This window comes from Kogia breviceps, chromosome 2 (assembly GCF_026419965.1).
Source record: "Kogia breviceps isolate mKogBre1 chromosome 2, mKogBre1 haplotype 1, whole genome shotgun sequence".
Taxonomy (NCBI): Eukaryota; Metazoa; Chordata; class Mammalia; order Artiodactyla; family Physeteridae; genus Kogia; species Kogia breviceps.
The window spans coordinates 81577950-81605022 of record NC_081311.1 but is presented as its reverse complement, the minus strand read 5'-3'; the positions used below and the strand labels follow the sequence as shown (position 1 = coordinate 81605022).

Sequence of the window (27073 nt, the reverse complement as noted above, 5' to 3'; positions counted from 1 at the left end):
AGTGAGTCCTGAAGATAAATATTCCCAGTGTATCTGTGACATGATTAGAATTTCTTTGGTACAAAAATGTTTGCCTTTCATTTGACAGCTTGTCAGGATAGAAGTTTTCAGTTTTCAAGAAACACGTTTGTGAGAAAGTGCTATCATAACAAATAGCTTTAGCCAGTGATCACGTCGCGTAACAACTGCAGGGAGGCAGGTTTAGACAGCTCTACCTTCTGACACTACATGTATGTGGACTCATCCATTCACGTCGCTTTTAATACCTTAGTCTCTCCTTCCCTTAAGTGGGCACATAACATATATCAACTTATGGGTTATTTTTTTTCTTTTTCCCTTTAAAAATACACGTTTAAAAGAATTTTCTGTTTCTAAAAAATAGTACACACGAATGCCATGTAATTTAAAACTAGAGAAATAGAAAAAAATCTTAAATTACTCTTAACCCCACCATGCTGATACAGGAGCCAATATGACATAGCATACCAGTATTTTTTTTCTAGGCATCATTTTTTTTTTCGAAACTTAAGTCATAATACAGATGTTGATTTATAACTGTTCTATTTGACTTAAAGTATTGTAAATATTTAATGACATTAGATATTCTTCTACATCATCTAAAAATGGAACTTATATAATATTACATTAATATAATATAGTTTACTAAACTAAATAGAACAGTTAGAAAACAAACATTTTATAGCTGCTCTATATCTTAAAGTATTATAAATTTTTAATTACATGAGATATTCTTCTACATTAGGCAAAAATTGAAGTATATACTACATTTAAAAGTATGACTTATTAAACTAGACCCTGACTGTTATAAATTTAGAGTCTTTCAATTTTTCTATACTACACATAATTCTTCAATAATCATCTTCACGTGCATCATGATTATTTCCTTAGAAAGTCTAGAAGAAACTGAATATACAAATGGATAATAGCCAGACAATACATATAAATACAGAACGCTGACCTACAATCTACAGCAACCAGCCCAGAAAACCAACCCATAATCTACAGTAACCAGCCAGGAAACCAATACACTATGTACAAGTCAGACCTATAGGAAATCAGAGCACTATTTCTAGCAAACAGCTCAGAAAGCCAAACAATAACCCATCTATAACCATCAGTCCCAAATGTCCAGGACTTGAATAATAACAGAGCTTCCCTAATTTTTGCCCCTGATTCCAACCAGAGAAATCCAACCAATCAGAAGGAGCCAAATACGCTCCCCTAACCAATCACATAGGCTGCTCTAATTACCCCACCTCCAGCTTCCCCAGGCCAACAGCCTGCAATCACACCCAAAGCCTTCCTTTCTTGCACTACAGAGCTTTCCCACTCCTCTGCCTGCCTTGGAGTCACTGCCAAAATGCTGGTAGCTGACTCTCCCTGTAGCAAGCTCTGAATAATAGCCTTACTTCTTCTCACTGGAGCAGTCTTTGTTGACTTCCACAAAGTAAAATAAAGCTGTATCTCAAGAAAACAAAAACATGGCTTTAAAGGCTGTTGATAAGGGTGTGGTTTTCCATAACCTCAAATTCTAGAATATCCCGAAGACCTAAAGATAATCTAAAAGCCTTTGTGGAGATGACCTGGGTTGGAAATAAGAGCACCATACAGGGCTTCCCTGGTGGCACAGTGGTTAAGAATCCCCCTGCCAACGCAGGGGACATAGGTTCGAGCCCTGGCCCGGGAAGATCCCACATGCCGCAGAGCAACTAAGCCCATGCACCACAACTACTGAGCCTGCGCTCTAGAGCCCGCGAGCCAAAACTACTGAGCCCATATGCCTAGAGCCCATGCTCCGCAACAAGAGAAGCCACTGCAATGAGAAGCCCGCACACCACAACCAAGAGTAGCCCCCGCTCACTGAAACTAGAGGAAGCCCCCGCGCAGCAACAGAGACCCAATGTAGCCAAAAATAAATAAATAAATTTATTTTTTTTAAAAAAAGAGGACCATAGAGAGATCTGGACAACTACATGTAAAAGAAAAAGATTACAACATTTCTTCACACCATATGCAAAAATAAGCTCAAAATGGATTAAAGACCTAAATGCAAGATCAAAAAACAAAAAACTCCCAGAAGAAAACATAGGCAGAACACTCTTTGACGTAAATCTTAGTATTATTGTTTGCATCTGTTTCCTAAGGCAAAGGAAGCAAAAACAAATGGAACGAATTAAAATTAAAAGCTTTCGTATTAAAAAAAAAAAAGCTTTTATACAGCAAAGGAAACCATTGTCAAAACAAACAGACAACCTAATGATTGGGAGAAAATATTTGCAAATAATATGACCAATAAGGATTTAATATCCAAAATATATAAACAGTTCATACAAATCAATATCAGGAAAACAAATCAACCGGATTAAAACAATGGGCAGAAGACATGAATAGACATTTTTCTAAAGAAGACATAAAGATGGCCAACAGGCACATGAAAAGATGCTCAACATTGCTAATCATCAGACAAATGCAAATCAAAACCACAATGAGACGTTACCTCACACCTGTCAGAATGGCCATCATCAAAAAGTCTACAAATAATACACGTTGGTGAGGATATGGAGACAAGGGAACCCTAGTAATTGTTGGTGGTAATGTAAACTGGTACAGCCACTATGGAGAACAGTATGGAAATTCCTCAAAAAACTGAAAACAGAACCATCATACGATCCAGCAATTCCACTCCTGGGTATATATCTGAAGAAAACAAAAACACTAATTTGAAAAGGTATTCACAGCATCGGTGTCTACAATAGCCAACATATGTACGCAACCAAAGTGTCCATCTACAGGTGAATGGATAAAGAAGATGTGGTATAGATATTTACAATGGAATACTACTCAGCCACAAAAAGGAATGAAATTTTGCCATTTGCAACAAAATGGATGGACGTGTAGTTATTATGCTTAGTGAAATAAGTCAGACAGAGAAAGACAAATACTGTATGTTATCACATATATGTGGAATCTAAAAAATAAAACTAGTGAATATAACAAAACAGAAACAGACTCACAGATATAGAGAACAAACTAGCGGTTACCAGTGGGGAGAGGGAAGGGGGGAAGGGCAAGACAGGGGTAGGGGGTTAAGAGGTACAAACGACTATGTTTGCAATAAATAAGCTACAAGGATATATTGTAAAGCACAGGGAATATAGCCAATATTTTATAATAACTTTAAATGAAGTACAATCTTTAAAACTTATAAATCACTGTTAAGATACCAGAAATAAATATAATATTGTAAATCAACTGTATTTCAATTTTAAAAAGGAGGAGGGAGGAGAGTAATTCCCACGACAATAAGAAGAGCAAATGTTTGGTAATTTTTAAAAATTCAATTTAGATCAGCCGGCGGTCAAGTTAGGCGTAAACAGCGCCTGGCGCCCCTCGCACTGTCCTCTGCCGGGGAATCTCCATAGAGACGGTGACATAACAGAGGCGGGGGTCCGCGGGAGGCTGCCAGACCGGAGCTAGGTCCTCGGCCTCTGTCGCCGCCACCCCCTTCCCTGCCGCCAGCGCTCCTTCTCTCTCAGCTCCTGCTCGCAGACCCGCGATTCCCGGTGTGCCTGTGCCCGGCTGTGGGGGCGGCTCGTGCGTACTTTGGGGCTGCGGCGGGAGCGGGGAGGGGGGGCGGGGGGGCTCTAAGGCCGACTCTGCCTCTCCCGCCCCGGAGCGGGAAGCCCCGGAGGCTCACGCCATGGCCTCGGCAGCTGGAGGCATAGGAGGTGGCGGGGGCGGCAAGATCCGGACTCGGCGTGGCCACCAGGGGCCACTTAAACCTTACCAGCAGGGGCGACAACAGCAGCAGGGCATTCTCAGCAGGGTTACAGAATCTGTCCAGAATATTGTGCCGGGATGGCTACAAAGATACTTCCGCAAGAATGAAGGTGTATGTAGCTGCCCGGCGGGCACCAGAGAGGTGGCACAGTGCCCGGAAAACAGGGAAGATGACCACATGATACATGCTGGTGAGGAGAACCCTCCCTTTCGTGATAGGAGAGTCCCTCCTGAGCCACCAGTCAGGGATACAGAAGAACCCGCAGCAACTAGTACTGCTTCAGATCATCCAGCTGCATTAACAAGGCCTTCTCTCCACCGGGGCCATCTGAACTCCTCCACGTTGGGACCTCCTGCGTTACACTGTCAGCCCTCCACATCTTCGGCATTCCCAACTGGCAGTTCCGGATTTTCCCTCGGAAAGGAAATTCACGATGCTACCTCTCAGCATGATGACGATAACATCTCAACCACCAGCGGTTCTTCTTCAAGAGCTTCTCACAAAGATATCGCTGCTTCAAAGAACACTTCAGTGCCACCTCTGCGTGCTCATTCACTCTCACAGCACACTGCCACCAGCTCAGAAAAAGCAGCATTCAATTTGCCTGTCTTTGGAACACTTTCTCCTTCACTTGGGACTTCTTCAGTTCCTAAAGCAAGTCAGCTTGCACATTCTCCTTTTTGCCCTGGAAAAACGACATATGGTGGGGCAGCAGCTGCTGGAAGACAGTCTAAACTACAAAACACACCCTATCAGGCACCAGTCAGAAGACAGATGAAAGCTATGCAACTGAACACACAATCCTACGGTGTGACTAGTTTAACAGCTCAGAGGATACTGCGGTCTTTAGAGAAGATGTCAAGCCCTCTACTGGATGCAAAAAGAATTCCATCTGTTTTTTCTTCTCTGAATTCCCCCCTTGATAGGAGTGGGATAGATATCACCACAGAGTTTCAGGCCAGAAGGGAAAAGGCGGACTCTCAACGCCCCACTGTTCAGAGATTCTTGATTCCAAAGCCAGTTTCCAGAGCAGCAAATCGAACTGTTTATTTTAAACCAGCTCAGACCCCATCTGGTGAATTAAGGAAGACTAATCAAAGAATAGATAAAAAGCACAGTACTGGATATGAAAACAATATGACACCAGGACAAAACAGACAACCACGAGAGAGTGGCTTTTCTTACACAGATTTCAGTGTGTCTGCAGCCAATGGTTTGTCTTCTGGAGTAGGTGGTGGAGGTGGGAAGATGAGGCGAGAGAGGAGGCGCTTTGTGGCATCTGACCCTCAAGAGGAGGAGGAAATGGAAGTCCCGGTATTACCGAATACCTCTCTACCCATCGCCGGTTCTTCACTGCCTACCTTCAGCTTTAGTTCTTCTGTGATGACCTCTCCAAACAGCACTGGCAGCCCCTTGCTTAGATTTTCATCTCCAATCATAAAATCTACTGAGGCAGGTGTACTATACCTCCGCCATCTATCCTGTTACAATTAGGACTAATCTAAGTCATACTGAATTTAGTTAACATGTCTCTTGAATTGACTTTAATCTAGAAAAGTTGGACGTTTTTATGTCCCACAATTGGATTTACATTTAGTGTGCCCGCGGCAAAGACAGCAGAACGTTATGGCCCTAGTAGTGGCTCAGAGCCACTTACAAGGAGTTCAGCTCAAGATATCACTGCAGTGAATAGTCCAAGCTGTAAGAAGAAACCAGATGAAGACTGCAAGGGCCCTTTCAAACCTGCAAAAACCCTTAAAGAAGGAAGTGTCCTAGATGTTCTGAAGAACCCTGGTTTCATATCACCAAAGGCAGATTCTCTTGCTGCTCAACCTACCACCACAAGCCTGGAAGTTTATTCAAGATCAGCAATAAGTAGCTTTTCTTCTAGTGGAACTGGGTTTGGGGAAAGTTTAAAAGCTGGGTCATCGTGGCACTGTGATACCTGTCTACTCCAGAACAAAGTTACAGACAGCAAATGTGTAGCCTGTCAAGCAGCAAAACTGCCACCAAAAGATACTGCTAAGCAGACGGGAACTGGGACACCAAGCAAAAGTGGCAAACCAGCTGGTTCTGCACCAGAGACAGGCTTTGGAGACAGACTGAAACCAGCAGTAGGAACCTGGGATTGCGATACCTGTTTAGTGCAAAATGAACCTGACGCGATAAAATGTGTAGCTTGTGAAACACCAAAACCAGTGCTGAACTGGTGTAAAGCGAGTCCTTACGTTGCCGGTGGCTTCAGAAAGCGCTGTTACTGTGGCTGCCTCCTCCTCCAGCTGCACTGTGACCACTGGTGCCTTAGGATTTACAGATAAATTCAAAAGGCCCGTGGGATCTTGGGAGTGTCCAGTGTGCTGTGTTTCTAATAATGCAGAAGACAATAAATGTGTGTCCTGTATGTCTCAGAAACCAGGAAGTTCAGTACCTGCTTCAAGTAGCAGCACTGCCTCTGTCTCTCTGTTGCCTGGAGGCTGCCTAGGATTGGACAAGTTCAAGAAACCTGAGGGAAGCTGGGACTGTGAAGTGTGCCTAGAGGACAATAAAGCAGCTCCTACGAAATGCGCAGCATGGGACAGTGCAAAGCCAGGCACAAAGTCTGAGTTTACAGGCTTTTCAGCCCATCTTCCTCATCTTCGAACCTAGCAACCTCATCCTTCAAATTTGGTATCCCATCATCCTCTTCTGGGCCTTCTCAGACTTTAACAAACACTGGAAATTTTAAATTTGGAGATCAAGGAGTTTTCAGAATAGCGTGTGTCATTAGACTCTGGGTCTGTAACCCCTCTGAGTGAAGGCTTTAAATTTTTTAAACCAACAGGAGATTTTAAATTTGGAGTTTCATCTGATTCTAAACCTGAAGAAGTTAAAAAAGATAGTAAAAATGATAATAACTTCTAAGATTGGACTTGCTTCTGGTTTAAGCAATCCGCCTTCTTTAGCTCCATTTCAGTTTGGGGTGTCTAGTCTTGGGCAGCAAGAAAAGAAGAACCGCCTAAAGCTTCATCTGCAGGCTTTAGCTTTCGTTCAGGTGTCATTAACCCTCCCCCTGCTGCTGCTGACACCACAGCGACCTCTGAGAGCCAGAGCAGCTTCAGTTTTGGAACCACGGACACCAAGATCACCTCAGTGGCTCCCTTCACGTGTCAGACGTCAGAAGCAGAAAAAGAAGAATCCCCTGCCTCCAAAGGAGGGTTCCCTTTTGGCAGCGCAGACCCTGCCCCCCCGCCACCTGCCTCGTCTGTTCTGGGAAGGACAGAAGAGAAACAGCTTTTTTGGGAAAAAAGCCGACAGTGAACAGTGGCAGCAGCGCTACAAATTTCAACTTCACAAACAATGATCCATCAGGAGTGTTCACGTTCCGAGCAAATGCCAGCACACCTGCAGCCTCAGCCCAGCCCTCTCCCTCGAGGGGCTTTCAATTTAGCCACTCTCCAGCAGCGTTTACTGTGGGGTCAAATGGGAAAAACTCATTCTCTTCTTCTGGAACTTCAGTTTCTGGTCTCAAGATAAAGACTGCTGTTCGACGCAGGAAATAAAGGTCTTGATGGTGTTATACACACTGTTTTAACAACAGCTGGTGCCCTACTTTCAGATTCTGGATTGTACTATGTGCTGGGTTATCTAAAGTCAGATCTTTAATTTTGGAATTTTCCTCCTTCTTTCTTTACAGGAGCCCCAACTTCACCTCTCCCACTCCCTTTTAAAAAAATAATAGCTAGACTGGTGACTGATTCTTCAGCAAAAATGTTTTATGATCCAGCAAATTATTCACTGGTTTGGCATAGGCTGGCTGAACCCAGGGATCAAGCCCGCTCAAGAGAACGGCTTTGTACACAACCTCACTGTCTGCACCACCATGTGCCTTGACATGCGTTTTATGGAACACATTGAAACTGTCATTATATCTGAGGAATTCTGTATAGATTAGAGGATGCTGAAACAAATGGTTTCTACATTGAGTTTGTGCTGGTGTATGTGTGAAGTGATTTGGGTGTATTGTACACTACACTTTTCTGATAGAGGAAGCCTGATTAAAGAATGGTCCATGCTAAGGACTTGTGAGATCCAGTTCGTTCTCCACTTAATAATTATATGCCATTTCTATATTGGCATTCTTCTGACTATCACCTGTCTTGCCTTTTTCATTATTTTATTATGAAACTTCTGTAAAGACAGTTTTGTTTCTGTACTTTTTTGGCATAACATAAATCTGTGACCTTGAAATTTTAATTTTGTGTTAGAAAGGTTTTTTTGCTGTTTAGTCTTGTCTCAGATTTTATTATGTAAATCCCATGATTCAAAGTTGCCTAAATCCATTTGGAAATCTTTAAAAAAAAAATTGGGGATTCTTAAAGTGAGCTTATTGGCTTTTCTGATCCAGTTTTTGTTTGGACCAAAAACCAGTATTGTACAAAGTATTAAGCATATATTTTTATATTTACTGAAATGGACTGTGGTGACTTTGGATAATAAGGAAAAGTTTAATATTAAAGCCATGTTTATTACAGTATAATTAACATGTTAAACCGTGGGATAAATGCCATCAATAAAAAAATTATGAAGTTTAAAAAAAATATTAAATTAAAAAAAAAAACTCTGTTCCTTGCTGGAATAGGTATATGATCCACTCCAACTCCTCCCTCCCTGTTGTACCTGCAAGTTCCCGACAACCAAGCCTGTTCCTTTTCATAGACAACCTCATAGCATCCACATCTCTTTGCACACCCCCTAGGTTTCCAACTCAACTCTGTTCTGATTGAACGTGGTTGGCTGAAAAGTTTAAGAGCAGAAACTTAAGTAGACAGACCAAATAAACCTCACATATAGCCTGAGGGGAAAATCAGAATAGAAGGCTGAAATTGATCAAGTAGCAAGACTTTTCACATATTTTCTTAACTGAATCATCACAGGAAATCTGTAAGGTATTATGACTCCTGCTTTACTGAAGCTACCGTGACTAAATGGATATGGTGAGTTGTCCAAGCTCACCTCGCTGGACTGCAAACCCAAAATGTGGCCCCTGGGCTGTCAAGTTCCAAAACCAGAGCTCTGTCCTCCCCACACACAGCTTCCCGGAAAGAAACACATCATCCAGACCAGCATTACCTAATACAGTAGCCAGGAGCCACATGTGCCTACTTAAATGAAGTAAAATTCAATAAAATTAAAAATTCCATTTCTCAGCGGCACAATTCCCCTTCCAAGTATTTAACAGCTACATGTGGCCAGTGCCTGCTGTCCTGGACGGCAGATACGGGATAATTCCTTATCCATCACTGCGGAAAGTTCTATTAGACAGTGCTGGTCTAGATGCATGAATCTTTATATGAATTAGAGGGTGAGCATCCAAATCTTGTATCAGAAAGTGTCTAGTATCTCAGAGTAACCAATGCTTTCTTCTACTGCGTGAGTCTGTTATAAAGTTTAGCTCAGTCTTTCCTGTTCTTGTTACTCCATATGCAAAATCTTGGATACACAGACATAGTAACGAGGAGAATGCATTCACTTTACATAATTTAAATATTCAGACTTAATGAATTTTTAGGCAAGAGTGGACTGACCCACAAGCAGGGCAAGCCTTTTGGTAGAGCACCAGAAAGACAAAAGAAAAAAGAGCAAATCACTGGGAGCTGCCTGCATAGAGCCAAAGGGTCCCCCTGACTGGCCCAAAGAGCAGAGAACGGGCAGCAGCAAAGGGACAATCACAGCACAAAGATAGGCTACTGCCATGTGAACCACAACTTCCTGCAAGCAATTCTACCGTATAGATACGCTCTCAGAGATCTAGGCAGAAATGATGTACTCAAAAATCAAAGAAGTACGGACATTTAAACTTAAAACACTGGGACTTCCCTGGTGGCGTAGTGGTTAAGAATCCACCTATCAATGCAGGGGACACGGGTTCGAGCCCTGGTCCAGGAAGATCCCACATGCCATGGAACAACTAAGCCTGCTCGCCACAACTAGTGGGCCCACATGCCACAACTACTGAAGCCTGCGAGCCTAGAGCCCGTGCTCCGCAACAAAAGAAGCCACCGCACTGAGAAGCCTGCACACTGCAACGAAGAGTAGTGCCCGCTTGATGCAACTAGGGAAAGCCCGCATGCAGCAACGAAGACCCAACGCAGCCAAAAATATAATTAATTAATTAATTAAAAATAAATAAATAAAGTTAAAAGACTTTGTAAACACTCTAGTCCATGGGACTTCCCTGGCAGTCCAGTGGTTAGGACTCAGCGCTTTCACTCTCTTGGCCCCAGGTTCAATCCCTGGTCGGGAACTAAGATTCCACAAGCCATGCGGAGTAGCCACAAAAAAAAAAAAAAAAAAAAAAAAAAAACTCTAGTCCAGTAACGTCCTTTGCCAGGGAGGAAACTGAGCACAGAGATATTAAGAGAATGAATCTTCTATTCATACAGGAAATATAGTTGATTATTTTTGAGTGCTGACTCTGTAGCCAGACTGCTTGGAATCAAAGCTCAGCTGTAGACTTACTAGACTAACTTGAAAACCAGTTGCAAAAAAGGAATGATAACAGGACCCATAACGCAAGGTTACATGAAGAGTAGATGAGTGAAAGTGAGACTAACTGTATAAGATATTGCTCAAACTGGGAACCCTTTTGAGAGTGAAAGGCAGCGTTATTAATGTAATTATGTTGGCAAAACACATGTTAATGAGGGCCTTTTTGGACAAACCACCACTGATGATCACCCGATGGTCACTTTTAATTTCTATAAAGTGCTTAGGATGGTGCCGGCGTAAATTAAGAGCTGTGTGTTTGTTATAATTATGTTAACAACTTGGAATAATTAGAGAATTCAGCACAGAGGATTATATAATGGAATTGAACAGAAAAGTGGATTCCTTTCACAGAAATTTGCTTTACAATTGGCTTTCCCAGAATGCATCTATTCTATCTTTTTCATACCTTTATTTTTTTGAATTTATTTTTTAAAAAGTCTTATTGCAGGGGACACGGGTTCGTGCCCCGGTTTGGGAAGATCCCACATGACGCAGAGCGGCTGGGCCCGTGAGCCATGGTCGCTAAGCCTGTGCGGCCGCAGCCTGTGCTCTGCGGTGGGAAAGACCAAAGCAGTGAGAGGCCCGCGTACCACTAAAGATATATATATATATGTAACTGCTCATTTCATTACAAATAAACATTCTTGCCTTCTGGGGAAGCCAAATCTTCATTACTATGCCTTAAATTTCCTGGTGGAATAAGCCAGGTTTAATCCAGGGTCATCACACAGCTCAGCTTTGATGCACTCAGCAAATACCAGTGACGACGCCAGGCACCGAACTATTACACAACAGCTGTCCCGCTGTTTGCAAAATCAAATCACAGAAGGCCAACGACAGAGAGAGGCAGTGCTTTGTCAGGACAGAACTGAGGGGGAGCCGTACCTCCAGGAAGCCCACTGTCTTTGCTCTGCTCGGCTGGCTCACTCCTTTGGTTGGATACCACCACCTTGGAAGTATTAATGGATTCTAACAGGGAGACAAATTCCAGGAAGTTGGATTCATTGGGTATTTGTCCTTCCTTGGCCTCCAGGTCAGATTTGGAAGTTGGCATGGTTTGCTCTTTATCGTTAATAACTTCTGCGGAACTTTTGCTCAAGAAGACGTCTGTCCCGCTGTCTACGCTGAGGACTTGGGAGTGTCTCTTTTCCTGGCTGGTTCTACAAGATGATGGGTCAAGGTTCGCCTGGACTTCCATGCCCCCCTTAGACTCGGAGACCACATCAGGCGTGGGTGACGGGACTGTACAGGGGTCTCTTGGGGAAGGGCTGTGGTCCTGTGTGGCATCGCCCCCGTCCCCAGATTCGTAGCCAGAACACGGATTGGAAGACGCCTCCACCGTCGATCTCTCCGGCGTCCTGTCACTTCCACTGCCTTCGGGACACACCATGCCTCCTCCTCCACCCTCAGACAGCTCAAGGGTGATGACGGGAATTCTCATCTGTTTCTCAGGACCAGCGGCCCCCAGGGGAACTGGCTCAGCATCCCACTTGAAGCCAGTTCCCTCAGCACCAACCACCTTCAGCTGGAGAGAACTTTCCAAGTCTGTCATGGAGTTGGGCGCACTGCTCACGGTGATGACGATCTTAACGGGCTCGCGCAGACTCGGCGGGTCTCCAGGTTGAGAAGTATCTATAAGGGTGACAGCGACCTCATTATCTGAGTCATCCACATCCTGGTTCAAGGGTGGGTCCACCTGCCGGGAAACCTGCTCCCGCCCAGCTCTGGCGACGACCGTGGCACACTGAGGGCAGCTACTGCTCAGGCTGCCCTGAGGCAACTTCCTGTGCAACTGTTCCCTGATGGACACATAATTCCCAGGTTCCGCAAGCAGGACGGAATTCTCACTCCCCCATGGCTGGAAAGAAACGTCTGTCTCCAGTAAGTCGTATTGAGACAAAGACAGGTAGGGCACCCTCTTCACGGCTTCTTTGTCCACCAAGCCGCCCTCGGATCTGTGGCAGAAGGGAAGCTGCCCCTGGCCCCCTTTTTCCATCCCTTTATCACTGATGCAAGTTTCTGCCACGACTGGTTTCACTGTTATTGCTGACGTGGTCATGGTTTCTGGCACGTGCCCTTCAGAAGCAGGTAAGCTTTCCGTTTTCATCCCAGGTGCTGTGGATGACACTGGGGCTACGGGTTGGTCATCTGACACAGTGACACCTGAAATCAACAACAACAGCAACTTGATTCACATCCAGAATGGACGAATAATGTCATGGAACAAGACCGAATAATAACAAACTAAAAGTAACACCAGCAACAAATGTGATTCGATGCTTAGTCTAAAAATATCACTTCCGCTGTGAAATTGTTCTTGAAATCTCTATATTTAAAAAATACTTCAGGCTTGTAGCTTTCCCTCTTTTGTGGGCTTGGGAGGCAGACTAGTATGATTTAAACAACATATATGCAATCAGAAAGGTCCTGGCGCTGCTATTTACTAGCTATGTTACACTGGGCAAGTTACTGAATCCCTCTAAAGCAAAGCAGGGAGGGTCCAAAACATTGATATATAAGGCTTGACAAGCAAAAGTAGCTTGGATTTTATGCTAATAATAATGTGAACTCAGCAGAAGTTTTTCAATGCAGAGAAAGGACGGGGTTCATTCAGGCCTCCAAAAGTTGTTTTCTAAGTCCTCTGAAAACAATCAAAAGACTATAAAATGGGAGGAGGAACCAAGATGGCGGAGTAGAAGGACGTGTTCTCACTCCCTCTTAGGAGAACACCAGAATCACAACTAGCTGCTGGACAATCATCCACAGGAAGACACCGGAACTCACCAAAAAAGATACCCCACATCCAAAGACAAAGGAGAAGCCACAATGAGACGGTAGGAGGGGCGCAATCACAGTAAAATCAAATCCCATAACTGCTGGGTGGGTGACTCACAGACTGGCAAACACTTATACCAAAGAAGTCCACCCACTGGAGTGAAGGTTCTGAGCCCCACGTCAGGCTTCCCAACTTGGGGATCCGGCAACGGGAGGAAGAAATCCTAGAGAATCAGAATTTGAAGCCTAGTGGGAATTGATTGCAGGACTTCGACAGGACTGGGGGAAACAGAGACCCCACTCTTAGAGGGCACACTCAAAGTAGTAGGTGCATCGGGACCCAGAGGAAGGAGCACTGGGGAGACTGGGGAGACTGAACCAGACCAACCTGCTAGTGTTGGAAGGTCTCTTGAAGAGGCGGGGGGTGGCTCTGTTTCACCTTGGGGACAAGGACAGTGGCAGCAGAAGTTCAGGGAAGTACTCCTTTGTGTGAGCCCTTCCAGAGTCTGTCATTACTCCCAGCAAAGAGCACAGGTAGGCTCCAGTGTTGGGTTGCCTGAGGCAAAACAACCAACAGGGAGGGAACCCAGCCCCAACCATCAACAGGCAAGTGGAATAAAGTTTTACTGAGCTCTGCCCACCACAGTAACAGTCAGCTCTACCCACCACCAGAGCCTCTCATCAAGCCTCTTAGATAGCCTCATCCACCAGAGGGCAGACAGCAGAAGCAAGAAAAGCTACAGTCCTGCAGCCTGTGGAACAAAAACAGAATTCACAGAAAGATAGACAAGATGAAAAGGCAGAGGACTATATACCAGATGAAGGAACAAGATAAAACCCCAGAAGAACAACTAAATGAAGTGCAGATAGGCAACCGTCCAGAAAAAGAATTCAGAATAATGAGAGTGAAGATAATCCAGGACCTCGGAATTAGAATGGAGGCAAAAATCGAGAAGATGCAAGAAATGTTTAACAAAGACCTAGAAGAATTAAAGAACAAACAAACAGAGATGAACAATACAATAACTGAAATGAAAATGACACTAGAAGGAATCAACAGCAGAATAACTGAGGCAGAAGAACAGATAAGTGACCTGGAAGACAGAATGGTGGAATTCACTGCTGAGGAACAGACTAAAGAAAAAAGAATGAAAAGAAATGAAGACAGCCTAAGAAACCTCTGGGACAACATTAAACGCAACAACATTCGCATTATAGGGATCCCAGAAGGAGAAGAGAGAGAGAAAGGAGCCGAGAAAATGTTTGAAGACGTTATAGTCGAAAACTTCCCTAACATGGGAAAGGAAAGAGCCACCCAAGTCGAGGAAGCGCAGCGAGTCCCGTACAGGATAAACCCAAGGAGAAACATGCCGAGACACATGTTAATCAAATTGGCAAAAATTAAAGACAAAGAAAAATTGTTGAAAGCAGCAAGGGAAAAACGACAAATGACATACAAGGGAAGTCCCATAAGGTTAACAGCTGATTTCTCAGCAGAAACTCTACAAGCCAGAAGGGAGTGGCATGATATACTTAAAGTGATGAAAGGGAAGGACGTACAACCAACATTACTCTACCCAGCAAGGATCTCATTTAGATTCGAAGGAGGAATCAAAAGCTTTACAGACAAGCAAAAGCTAAGAGAATTCAGCACCACCAAACCAGCTCTCCAACAAATGCTAAAGGAACTTCTCTAAGTGGGAAACACACAGAAGAACAGGACCTACAAAAACAAACCCAAACAATTAAGAAAATGGTCATAGGAACGTACATATCGATAATTACCTTAAACGTGAACGGATTAAATGCTCCAACCAAAAGACACAGACTTGCTGAATGGATACAAAAACAAGACCCATATATATGCCGTCTACAAGAGACCCACTTCAGACCTAAGGACACATACAGACTGAAAGTGAGGGCATGGAAAAAGATATTCCATGCAAATGGAAATCAAAAGATAGCTGGAGTACCTATACTCGTATCACATAAAATAGACTTTAAAATAAAGAATGTTACAAGAGACAAGGAAGGACACTACATAATGATCAAGGGATAAATCTAAGAAGAAGATATAACAATTATAAATATATATGCACCCAACATAGGAGCACATCAATACATAAGGCAAATGAAAACAGCTCTAAAAGAGGAAATTGACAGTGACACAATAATAGTGGGGGACTTTAACACCTCACTTACACCAATGGAAAGATCATCCAAAATGAAAATAAATAAGGAAACGGAGCGTTAAATGACACAACAGACCACATAGATTTAATTGATATTTATAGGACATTCCATCCAAACACAGCAGATTACACTTTCTTCTCAAGTGCGCACAGAACAGTCTCCAGGATAGATCACATCTTGGGTCACAAATCAAGCCTCAGTAAATTTAAGAAAATTGAAATCATATCAAGCATCTTTTCTGACCACAACGCTATGAGATTAGAAATGAATTACAGGGAAAAAAACCTAAAAAACACAAACACATGAAGGCTAAACAATATGTTACTAAATAACCAAGAGATCAAATCAAATGATTTGAAGAAATCAAAGAGGAAATCAAAAAATACCTAGAGACAAATGACAATGAAAACACAACGATCTAAAACCTATGGGATGCAGCAAAAGCAGTTCTAAGAGGGAAGTTTATAGCTATACAAGCCTACCTCAAGAAACAAGAAAAATCTCAAGTAAACAAGCTAACCTTACACCTAAAGGAACTAGAGAAAGAAGAACAAACAAAACTCAAAGTTAGCAAAAGGAAAGAAATTATAAAGATCCGAGCAGAAATAAATGAAATAGAAACAAAGAAAACAATAGCAAAGATCAATAACACTAAAAGCTGGCTCTTGGAGAAGATAAACAAAATTGATAAACCTTTACTCAGACTCATCAAGAAAAAGAGCAAGAGGACTCAAATCAATAAAATTAAAGATGAAAAAGGAGAAGTTACAACAGACACAGCAGAAATACAAAGCATCCTAAGTGACTACTACAAGCAGCTCTATGCCAATAAAATGGACAACGTGGAAGAAATGGGCAAATTCTTAGAAAGGTATAACCTTCCAAGACTTAACCAGGAAGAAACAGAAAATATGAACAGACCAATCACAAGTAATGCAATTGAAACTGTGATTAAAAATCTTCCAACAAACAAAAGGCTAGGACCAGATGGCTTCACAGGTGAATTCCATCAAACATTTAGAGAAGAGCTAACACCCATCCTTCTCAAACTCTTCCAAAAAATTGCAGAGGAAGGAACACTCCCAAAGTCATTCTCTCAGGCCACCATCACCCTGATACCAAAACCAGATAAAGATACTACAAAAAAACAAAATTACACACCAATATCACTGATGAATATAGATGCAAAAATCCTCAGCAAAATACTAGCAAACAGAATCCAACAACACATTAAAAGGATCATACACCACGATCAAGTGGGATTTATCCCAGGGATGCAAGGATTCTTCAATATACGCAACTCAATCAATGTGATACACCATATTAACAAACTGAAGAATAAAAACCATACATGATCCTCTCAATAGATGCAGAAAAATCTTCTGACAAAATTCAACACCCATTTATGATAAACACTCTCCAGAAAGTGGGCATACAGGGAACCTACCTCAACATAATAAAGGCCGTATACGACAAACCCACAGCAAACATCATTCTCAATGGTGAAAAACTGAAAGCATTTCCTCTAAGATCAGGAACTAGACAAGGATGTCCACTCTCACCACTATTATTCAACATAGTTTTGGAAGTCCTAGCCATGGCAATCAGAGAAGAAAAAGAAATAAAAGGAATACAAACTGGAAAAGAAGAAGTAAAACTGTCACTGTTTGCAGATGACATTATACTGTACATACAGAATCCTAAAAATGCCACCAGAAAACTACTAGAGCTAATCAATGAAGTTGGTAAAGTAGCAGGATACAAAATTAATGAACAGAAAGCTCTTGCATTCCTAAACACTAATGATGAAAAATCGGAAAGAGAAATTATGGAAACACTCCCATTTACCATTGCAACAAAAAGAATAAAATACTTAGGAATAAACCTACCTAGGGAGACAAAAGACCTGTATGCAGAAAACTATAAGACACTGATGAAAGAAATTAAAGATGATAGCAACAGACGGAATGATAGACCATGTTCTTGGACTGGAAGAATCAATATTGTGAAAATGACTATACTACCCAAAGCAATCTACAGATTCAATGCAATCCCTAACAAATTACAAATGGCATTGTTTACACAACTAGAACAAATCATCTTAAAATTTGTATGGAGACACAAAAGACCCAAATAGCTAAAGCAGACTTGAGGGAAAAAAACGGAGCTGGAGGAATCAGACTCCCTGACTTCCGACTCTACTACAAAGCTACAGTCATCAAGACAATACAGTACTGGCACAAAAACAGAAACATAGATCAATGGAACAAGACAGAAAGCCCAGAGATAAACCCACGCACCTATGGTCAACTAATCTATGACAAAGGAGGCAAAGATATACAATGGAGAAAAGACAGCCTCTTCAATAAGTGGTCCTGGGAAAACTGGACAGCTACATGTAAATGAATGAAATTAGAATACTCCCTAACACCACACACAAAAATAAACTCAAAATGGATTCGAGACCAGACACTATAAAACTCTTAGAGGAAAACATAGGAAGAACACTCTTTGACATAAATCACAGCAAGATCTTTTTTGATCCACCTCATAGAGTAATGGAAATAAAAACAAAAATAAACAAATGGGACCTAATGAAATTTCCAAGCTTTGGCACAGCAAAGCAAACCATAAACGAGACGAAAAGACAACTCCCAGAATGGGAGAGAACATTTGAAAACAAATCAACGGACAAAGGATTAATCTCCAAAATATATAAACAGCTCATGCAGCTCAATATTAAAGAAACAAACAACCCAATCCAAAAATGGGCAGAAGACCTAAATAGACATTTCTCCAAAGAAGACATACAGATGGCCAAGAAGCACATGAAAAGATGCTCAACATCACTAATTATTAGAGAAATGCAAATCAAAACTACAATGAGGTATCACCTCACACCAGTTACAATGGGCATCATAAGAAAATCTACAAACAACAAATGCTGGAGAGGCTGTGGAGGAAAGGGAACCCTCTTGCACTGTTGGTGGGAATGTAAATTGATACAGCCACTATGGAGAACAATATGGAGGTTCCTGAAAAAACTAAAAATAGAATTACCATATGATCCAGCAATCCCACTCCTGGGCATATACCCAGAGAAAACCGTAATTCAAAAAGACACATGCACCCCAATGTTTGTTGCAGCACTATTTACAATAGCCAGGTCATGGAAGCAGCCTAAATGCCCATCGACAGACGAATGGATAAAGAAGTTGTGGTACATATATACAATGGATTATTACTCAGCCATAAAAAGGAAAGAAACTGAGTCATTTATTGAGACATGGATGGATCTAGAGACTGTCATACAGAGTGAAGTAAGTCAGAAAGAGAAAAACAAATATCATATATTAACGCATGTATTTGGAACCTAGAAAAATGGCACACATGAGCCGGTTTGCAGAGCAAAAGTTGAGACCCAGATGTAGACAACAGACGTATGGACACCAAGGGGGGAAAACCGCAGTGGGGTGGGGAGGGTGGTGTGCTGAACTGGGCGATTGGGATTGACATGTATACACTGATGTGTATAAAGTGGATGACTGAAAAGAACCTGCAGTACAAACAAACAAACCAAAAAAAACAACTAATACTAAACTTTCTTTGGGTTATTTCTATGGAAATATGTTAATATAAATGTTTCAGACATTACATGAAATTTCTAAAAATCTTATATGTTCTGGTATAATGTTATAAGTCATAATTCTAGTTATTACTTTAAAATGTATATCTCAGAAATAACTAAAAAAAAAGACAATAAAATGAAATCTTAGAAAAAAGGAAAACAAATATTTATGATGGGAGGGTTAAAAGAAAATCTCAGGAACAAAATTTGTAACTTGACAGAAATGCATATACACAGAATGCAATGTCATTTCCTCTGTCATTTTTCGGTGTAAGTACTATAATAAAAAGTACACTGTGTCGATGATGAATTTATCCTATTTTATATCTGCTGTTATGAGCTATATGAAAGGAGTCACAGACTGGAGAAAGGACAATGAACCATAATCAATACAATATCACAGTCTGAACGGAGACATAATATACAAATTCTGATAAATAATGAAAATGAAGAGCCAAACAAATGAAGGTAAAATATAACTGCAGTCTTGGGTACAGTTCTAATTCTGAATGAATTCACTGGCATTCTGCTTTGTAAAAATTATTTTTCGCTTCACTGAAGATAATGCTGTGATAAAATATTAAACGATGAGAATAAGCACTCTACCTTTGAGATCTTCCACTGTTTCCTGTGCTGGCAGCTCCTAAATAAATTAAAGAACAAAAATCAATCAATATGACTCAGCTCCCTCCCCACTTCCAGGCAGTCAGCAGACACTGCGCAGCAGCCACTGTTTCTCTCAATGGCACGTGGGAAAGACACAACAGAGTGTCCACTGAGAAAATGGGTAGCTAAGACGGACACAAAAACATCTAGAGTGTAGACATCCAACCAAGCCCACGGTGCTGTGATAAAAGGGAGTTTGGTAATTAAGAAAGTAAGGAGAAACAATAATGTACTACTTCATACTATAGTGAATAGAGCCCAAGAAAGTGAATCTAGAAAAAAGGTGATTTAAGTATGATTTCATGTGGAGCGGCGGAGTGGATTCAAGGGGAAGGCATTGCAAATACGATGATTGAGATGAACGACAGATAGGAATAGGGAGAGGGCAGTGAATGTGTGCTTATGGGTTCTTCTGGCCACGGTGCAGTCCCAGCAGGGCAGACAGACTGCAGAGAAGGCCGGTGGGTGTGCTTGGAAGGGGTGACTGGGTGTTTATCTCATGGTGCATGTGCCCCCCTCAGGTCATTTCCACCCAAAGGCCAGTATGTACAACCAGTGCACATAAGTTGCAGTCACCACCATTGCACACTTCCATGATCAACACTCCAGCAGCATGAGGAGAGTGAAACAGAAGACAGACCACTAACCAGGAGCCCAGACGAGTGATGAGAGTTTATCCTCTGTCCTCTGGAGCTGCCGTGGAGGGGAGGCGTGGAGAGGGTTCGACTGGCCTCTTCCTTTTTGCCGTTGCTAATCCGCCCATTATTGCTAAGCCATCATGAGAAACACAGGGGCAGTGATATTATCAAATAAAACTATGGCTCTTTTGACATTAGTCCTCAAACCATCTTTTTTCCTTGATTCCACTTTGTCCAATTCAGGGTATGCACAATGGAATATTACTCAGCCATTAAAAAAAGAAAGAATGCCACTTGCAGCAACATAGATGGACCTAGACATGATCATACTAAGTAAGTCAGACAGAGAAAGACAAATACCATATGGTATAACTCATATGTGGCATCTATAACATGACACAAATGAACTTATACACAAGACAGAAACACACTCACAGACTTAGAAAACAAACTTATGGTTACCAAAGGGGAAAAGGAGGGGGAGGGATAAATCAGGAATTTGGGAGTCACATATACACACTACTACGTATAAAAGAGATAGACAACAGGGACCTACCGGATAGCACAGGGAATTATACTCAATATTTTGTAATAACCTATATGGGAAAAGAATCTGAAAAAGAATGTACATCTATCTATCTATCTATCTATCTACCTATCTATCTATACACACACACACACACACACACACACACACACACACACACACACACAACTGAATCCCTTTGTTGTACACCTGAAACTAACACAACATTGTAAGTCAACTATATTTCAATAAAAAATATATATATGTATAAAAAAGGGGAAGAATTCACGGTATATAATTTTTATTTTTAAAAGCTAATAAACATTACTTTAAAATAAGACATGCTCTCTTAAGGAACTCTCAGAAATAAGACCAAGAATAGTGATGAATGCTCACCTGAGAATTACTCTTAATAGTTCAGTTCTATACAATGTATTACTTTTATATTAACAAACACAAATGTTCTTTCTGAAAATACTCTGGCGTGCACTAAGCATTGAGATGATGAGATAAAAATACTGAAGTGAAATATTTTGCTATCCTAAGCCTAATGCAAATGAATTTCAGAGCATGCTATAAGGTCATATTAAATAGTCAGTTAAACCATCTGGATTATCAACATTTTTATGCCAAAGTGTATGCTTAAATATAAGAAAAATGTACATATTTGTGTCTGCCTCTCCTGGCATATTTTCACAAACAACTCATACATGAGAAAAATTATCTTAATCAAAATTAAAACCTTTAAATTATGAACTAATACATTAATGAGAAATGTTACCCTGTATTTTTATGATTGCTTATGTGGTCACTGATGGCCTCTTTGTCTTTATTTGGCTTTTCTTTCTTTCTGGAGGGCCTTCGCTGAATCACTTCTCCTTTATCAAACATGAGGTGTAGGCGGTAACTGACCAATTTGATTACGGTGAAGAATATCGTCACTGAGCTGCAGTAAAAAAATACAGCGATGGCATTGGGAGGAAAAGCCTAGAGAAGAGAAAAGAAAGGAAAAATTGTATTTGCTTGTAGGATTACCTCTGGTCTTAAATCTGAGAGTATTTTTAAACTATTTATTGAGCATAAATTGGGCGAGATTTCAAATTTTATTGGTTTTATTACTTTTCCTGTTCGTAATACCTGAAGAGAAAGAGCTACTACCTTTTTATTTTTTTAAAAAGTCTTTCTTATTTTTCAGGTGCTGGTACTAGCTGCAATGACCAACATGTCATTTGCAGACAGGAACCCCATAGAACAAAAGATACATTATAGTGAGAGTCTCCATTTTCTACCAGCTCTTTTCTACAGGCTAGTCTGGTCTTCCCATGCATGTGGCCTTCAAGGCCAGAGGAGGGCCTCTGACATGCTGTTTTCTTCAACAAAATACAAACGGCCTTGCAGAGAACAAAGAGAAGGAGAAAGGTTAGTGTAACGCCCCCTTCCTTTCCTCCCTGATTTCCCATTGGGTTAATATCATCAAGCCATAGACTTCTCTAGCGGCACGATGTAGGCAAGGGCCCTAAGAGGGTGTACTGCCTCTCAAAGGCAGAGGGACATTTCCAAAAGTGGCAAAGGATCTTTGCATGAAGATCATGGTGAAGGTCAGCTCAATTCTGTCCAATCCCCTCAAGAAACAACACGAATCACTGGGATCCATGGAATTGTCCCACTCTGTAGGAGACCCCACATCTCTTCCTATTTCTCTCACAGACCATGGACCATGGCAGGTTCTCTGGTCCTTCCTAAATGAAATTCTTATCTTCTGGGATAGAAATGAATTCCTGAGGGTCCCAAAATGATACTAGGGAAAACCTCAATAAACAGCGAGACTCTTTTAGCAATGCATCTCCCAGAAGGATCTCATAAATCCAGTGATGATTCCAGTCCGTGCTGCAACCTCGAACACAGCTAGGCTCACAGGCCACATGGCCCGGCCCCCTTCTGCTCCCATGCAGCCCCTGCACAACCTGCCCTGGTCCTATCTAACAATTTACCATCTGGGTAAGACCGTTCCTAAAACAGAATAGCCAAGCCAAAGGAACAACCAAGAAAGAGGAAACCATCACCAACAGTAAAAGCCGAAGTGAAGAATTTTCACCGTCACTGACTTCTTTTCATTCCATGCGGATAAAAGTCCACAAATAAATACGAATTCATAAATAAGTGAATGACAGAATGATTAAATAAGATAAATATTAGATGGATAGATAATATATAAAGTCAGTTCCCCTCCCTGGAAGCAGATAAGTTCCACATTTACACAGGTACCTCCTCATGAGAAGTTGTGAAGAACCCCACGGAATATATAGCCAAGTTGAAGAGAGACAGAGAGGCCATTAATAGCCCCCATCATTTTTCCTTAACATGTCTGTATATTTCAGGTCTAAAAAAGTGTAGGCTAATGAAAAAGAATGAAATAATGCCACTTACAGCAAAATGGATGGACCCAGAGATGATCATACTAAGTGAAGTAAGTCAGAAAGAGAAAGACAAATATCATATAATATCACTTATATGTGGAATATAAAAAACAAAATGATACAAATGAACTTATTTACAAAACAGACTCACAGACATAGAGAACAGATTTGTGGTTGCCGAGGGGGGAGGAGGCTGGGGGAGGGAAGGATTGGGAGTTGGGGGTTAGCAGATGCAAACTATTATGTATAGGATGGATAAAGAACGAGGTCCTACCATAGAGCACAGGAAACTATATCCACTATCCTGTGACAAACCATACTGGAAAAGAATATGAAAAAGAATGTATATATATATAACTGAATCACTTTGCTGTACACCAGAAATTAACACAACATTGTAAATCAACCATGCTTCAATAAAATATAAATAAATTTAAAAAATAATAATATCAATAAATATAGGCTAAAGCTAGAGAGTAAGTTTGAAGAAAATAATAAAGAAGCAATAAAACCCAGCAAATGCTAAAACCAACATGATCCTAAGTGAAGTCAGAGAAAGACAAGACAAATACTGTATGATCTCACTTACATGAAATTTATCTAAAAATAACTGAAATACAAATTTATATTAGTTTAAAACAAAAAGAAAAAAAACCAAACTTATAGAAAAAGAGATCAGATTGGTAGTTACCAGAGATGGGGGGGTGGCAGGAGGGAAATTGAAGGAAGGTGGTGGAAAGGTCTAAACTTACAAGAGTAATAAGTACTAAGGATGCAAAGTATATGATGACTATAATTAACACTGCTGTATGATACATAGGAAAGCTGTTAAGAGGGTAGATCCTAATTCATCACAAGAATTTTTTTCTTCTCTTTGTACTGTATCTATATGAGATGATGAGTGTTAACTAAGCCTATATTTAGCTGTGATAATCATTTCACAATATATGTAAATCAAAACATCAGGATGTCTACCTTAAACTTATAGTGTTGTGTGTCAATTATTTCTCAGTAAAAGCGGGGAGAAAAAGAAGGTAGATAAAAAAGTTTTTAATAAAAAATAAACCCCAGCAAATGTCTATGAGAATAGATTAACAAACTGTCATATACAAATTATTTTTCAAAGGAGAATTATTTTATATTATTTTATATTATTTATTTTCTTATTTTTTGGCTGTGCTAGTGGGATCTTCGTTCCCCGACTAGGGATGGAACCCATGCCCCTTGCACCACAAGCACGGAGTCCTAACCACTGGACCACCAAGGAATTCCCTGTCACATACAAATTATATTCGAAAGTTGTTTGAATTATAATGAAGCTTGGGTCTCATAGTATACCAATTAGTAGGGGTAGCAGAGAAAGTGCTCACTAAACATCCCACGGGCTCTCCTACATTTCCCAGCCTCCCCTACAGTCAGGCTGGGCCCATGGGCCTACTTTTGGCCAACGGCTCATGAGCAGAAGTGGCCAGTGTCACTACTAAGCCTAAACAATTATGAGCTGGTGCCTCCTCCATGCCCCTCTCCTCCTCTTTAGTTGATAATCTCCGAGGCCATGTTTTCCAGATCTACCTACAAGACGACAGAGCTTCCTTCAGCCTGGGGTCCTGGGTGACTCTAAGGGACAAGGCCCTTACAGACCCAAGATGGACATGTAATACAAGCGAGAAATAAACCTTTGATTCACTAAACCACTGAGATTTGGGGCATGGCAGCTAGCATGGTTTCACCTAAATTAATATTGGGGGTTCCATTTTGTGGGGAAGCTTCCATTCAAGATTAGAGATAAAAACCCTAAGGCATTGGGAAAAGAAGGCTAGGGAAGAAGGGGGAGAGAGAAAAGATTACATATGGATACTGGGGAAATTCATTTGGAAAAAAACTGACTTGCCACAATAAGAAGAGATATTACGTTTCAGTTTATTCTCATACATATGGGCTACAGCAGAAGCCTAGTAATGTTGGAATTAAGAGAAGGCAAGAAGTTTGAAGTTGAAGTTACCACGAACATAGTAACTAGTTTGCAACCCAGGTGAGAACAGGTCCTGTCTCATCCTCGACGAAGGACCACTTAGCACTTTGTCACACCACTGAAAAGCCCTACACCGCACCAGACCGTAGTGAGAGATAGACATTTTACTGAAAATTTCCTTGGCGAGCGGAAAGGTTTCACAGCACATCACTCATGGCACATTATTCCTCTCCAAATTCTCTGCTCTCATGATTCCTTTAAAAACCTCTCCCTTCAGCAGACCCTCCAAATGGAATCTAGCATCCTCTAAATGTCCCCTTTTCTGTGCCATATAATTAGAGCTCTGCTCATATTCCCCCAATTCTACATTCCCAGGAACATCACTGAAATTTACTATCAAGGCCATTTTTCTGCTGACCTCATTATGCTCAGTCAACGAAAGACCTCCAGCTTCTAGAATTTTCTCTCCTATAAGTATGCATGCAAGGAAAGGAAGAGGGTTTAGGAGAAATCTGTCATGAATGAGCAGTTTTACATTTGTATTTAACTTCGACCCCAGATTTCTCCCCCTGATATAAGGTATATTCAGATCTTGAATAGAGGTTTACTTGTTCTAAGGTAAATCACAATGTTTTTCTTGTTTCCATGAACTTATCTTTTTAACACATCCTTATTAACCATAGGAGGCATCCTTTTTCAGAATTACATTCTTGGCCAAAAATGAGCTATATGTTGTTTTCTGACCCATTATTAAGATAACTAGTAGTATAATCATTCATTTGACCGAACTTTCAGACAAAATTTCATGAAAAATAACCTGTTACCAACAAGGCATTACAAATATGGTCATTTGTATTTCTTGAAAAACTGGATTTCTCGGGATTTGCCATCTTCTAGAGGCACCTGCCTGTGTGGACACCTGCACAGTTCACAGTTCTCCCCATGCAACCCATGCAACTCTGTTTCTTGAGCTCATATGAAAGCTCTGGCTCTCTCTCAGTCACCATTCTTTCTCTTACAAAACGCTTCTGGTGTGGCAAAATACATATACCATAAAATTTACCACCTTAACCATTTCAAAGTGTACAGTTCAGTGGCATTAAGTCCATTCATATTGGTATGCAACCATCACCACCACACATCCACAGAATTTTTACACCTTCCCAAACTGAAACTTCCTGCTCACTAAACACTAACTCTGCATTCCCTCCAACCCTCTGCTCTGGACAACTACCATTCCACTCTCTGTCTCTATGAATTTGACTTTTCTAGGAACCTCATGTAAGTGCAATCCTATAGTATCTATCCCTCTGTGACTGGTTTATTTCACTTAACTTCATGTCTTCAAGGTCCATCCATGTTGTAGCATGTGTCAGAATTTCCTTCCTTTATAAGGCTGACTAACATTCCATTATATGTACATACCCCATTTTGTAGAGACATTCATCTGTTGATGGACATTTGGGTTTTTCCCCCCTTTGGCTATTGTGAATAATGCTGCCATGAACACGGATGTGTAAATATCTCTTTGAGACCCTGCTTTCAATCCTTTGAGGTATATACCCAAAGGTGAAATTGCTGGATTATGTGGTAATTCTATGATTAATTTTTTGAGGAACAGTCATAGCCACATCTCTCTAGTGGTTGCACCATTTTATGCCACTCTGCTTTTGAACTGCAGGCTGACGGGCCTTTCCATCTCTTGAGTAGTCTGGAGAGACCAATCATCTGGCTGAGAGAGGACTATCTATCAATAAGGCTGGTGTCCAGTGAGAATAAACCACTTTTGAGGATTTCAGTAGGCAGACCTAAAGGACACTTTGTGGAGGGGGGTGGGGGGTTCAATCTTTATCCATGTGTATTTCATAAAGGTACTTCACCTGACCGAGTAGATGAACCTCTGTAACTCTCGGGTTCACAATTAGCAA

At 41.2% G+C, this 27073-nt stretch overlaps 2 protein-coding genes across 8 annotated transcripts in view; one reads left to right on the top strand and one right to left on the bottom strand.

The window, feature by feature from the left end:
- Positions 1-27073, bottom strand: part of PCNX2 (pecanex 2) — a 274045-nt gene that overhangs the window by 229271 nt on the left and 17701 nt on the right. For all 7 annotated transcript variants that reach the window (XM_067025705.1, XM_067025704.1, XM_059053839.2 and 4 more), the window contains exons 2-5: positions 21538-21743; positions 20240-20360; positions 19533-19569; positions 11216-12493 (exon numbers count right to left, since the gene is read on the bottom strand). In XM_067025705.1, coding sequence (XP_066881806.1) covers positions 11216-12493; positions 19533-19569; positions 20240-20360; positions 21538-21743 — 1642 coding nt within the window. The remainder of the gene's footprint in view (positions 1-11215; positions 12494-19532; positions 19570-20239; positions 20361-21537; positions 21744-27073) is intronic.
- On the top strand, positions 3722-7099 carry LOC131750841 (nuclear pore complex protein Nup153-like). The gene is given in 7 exon segments (XM_067027411.1): positions 3722-5265; positions 5376-6006; positions 6008-6416; positions 6419-6558; positions 6560-6697; positions 6699-6792; positions 6795-7099. Coding segments are annotated over 7 exon segments (3261 nt in total).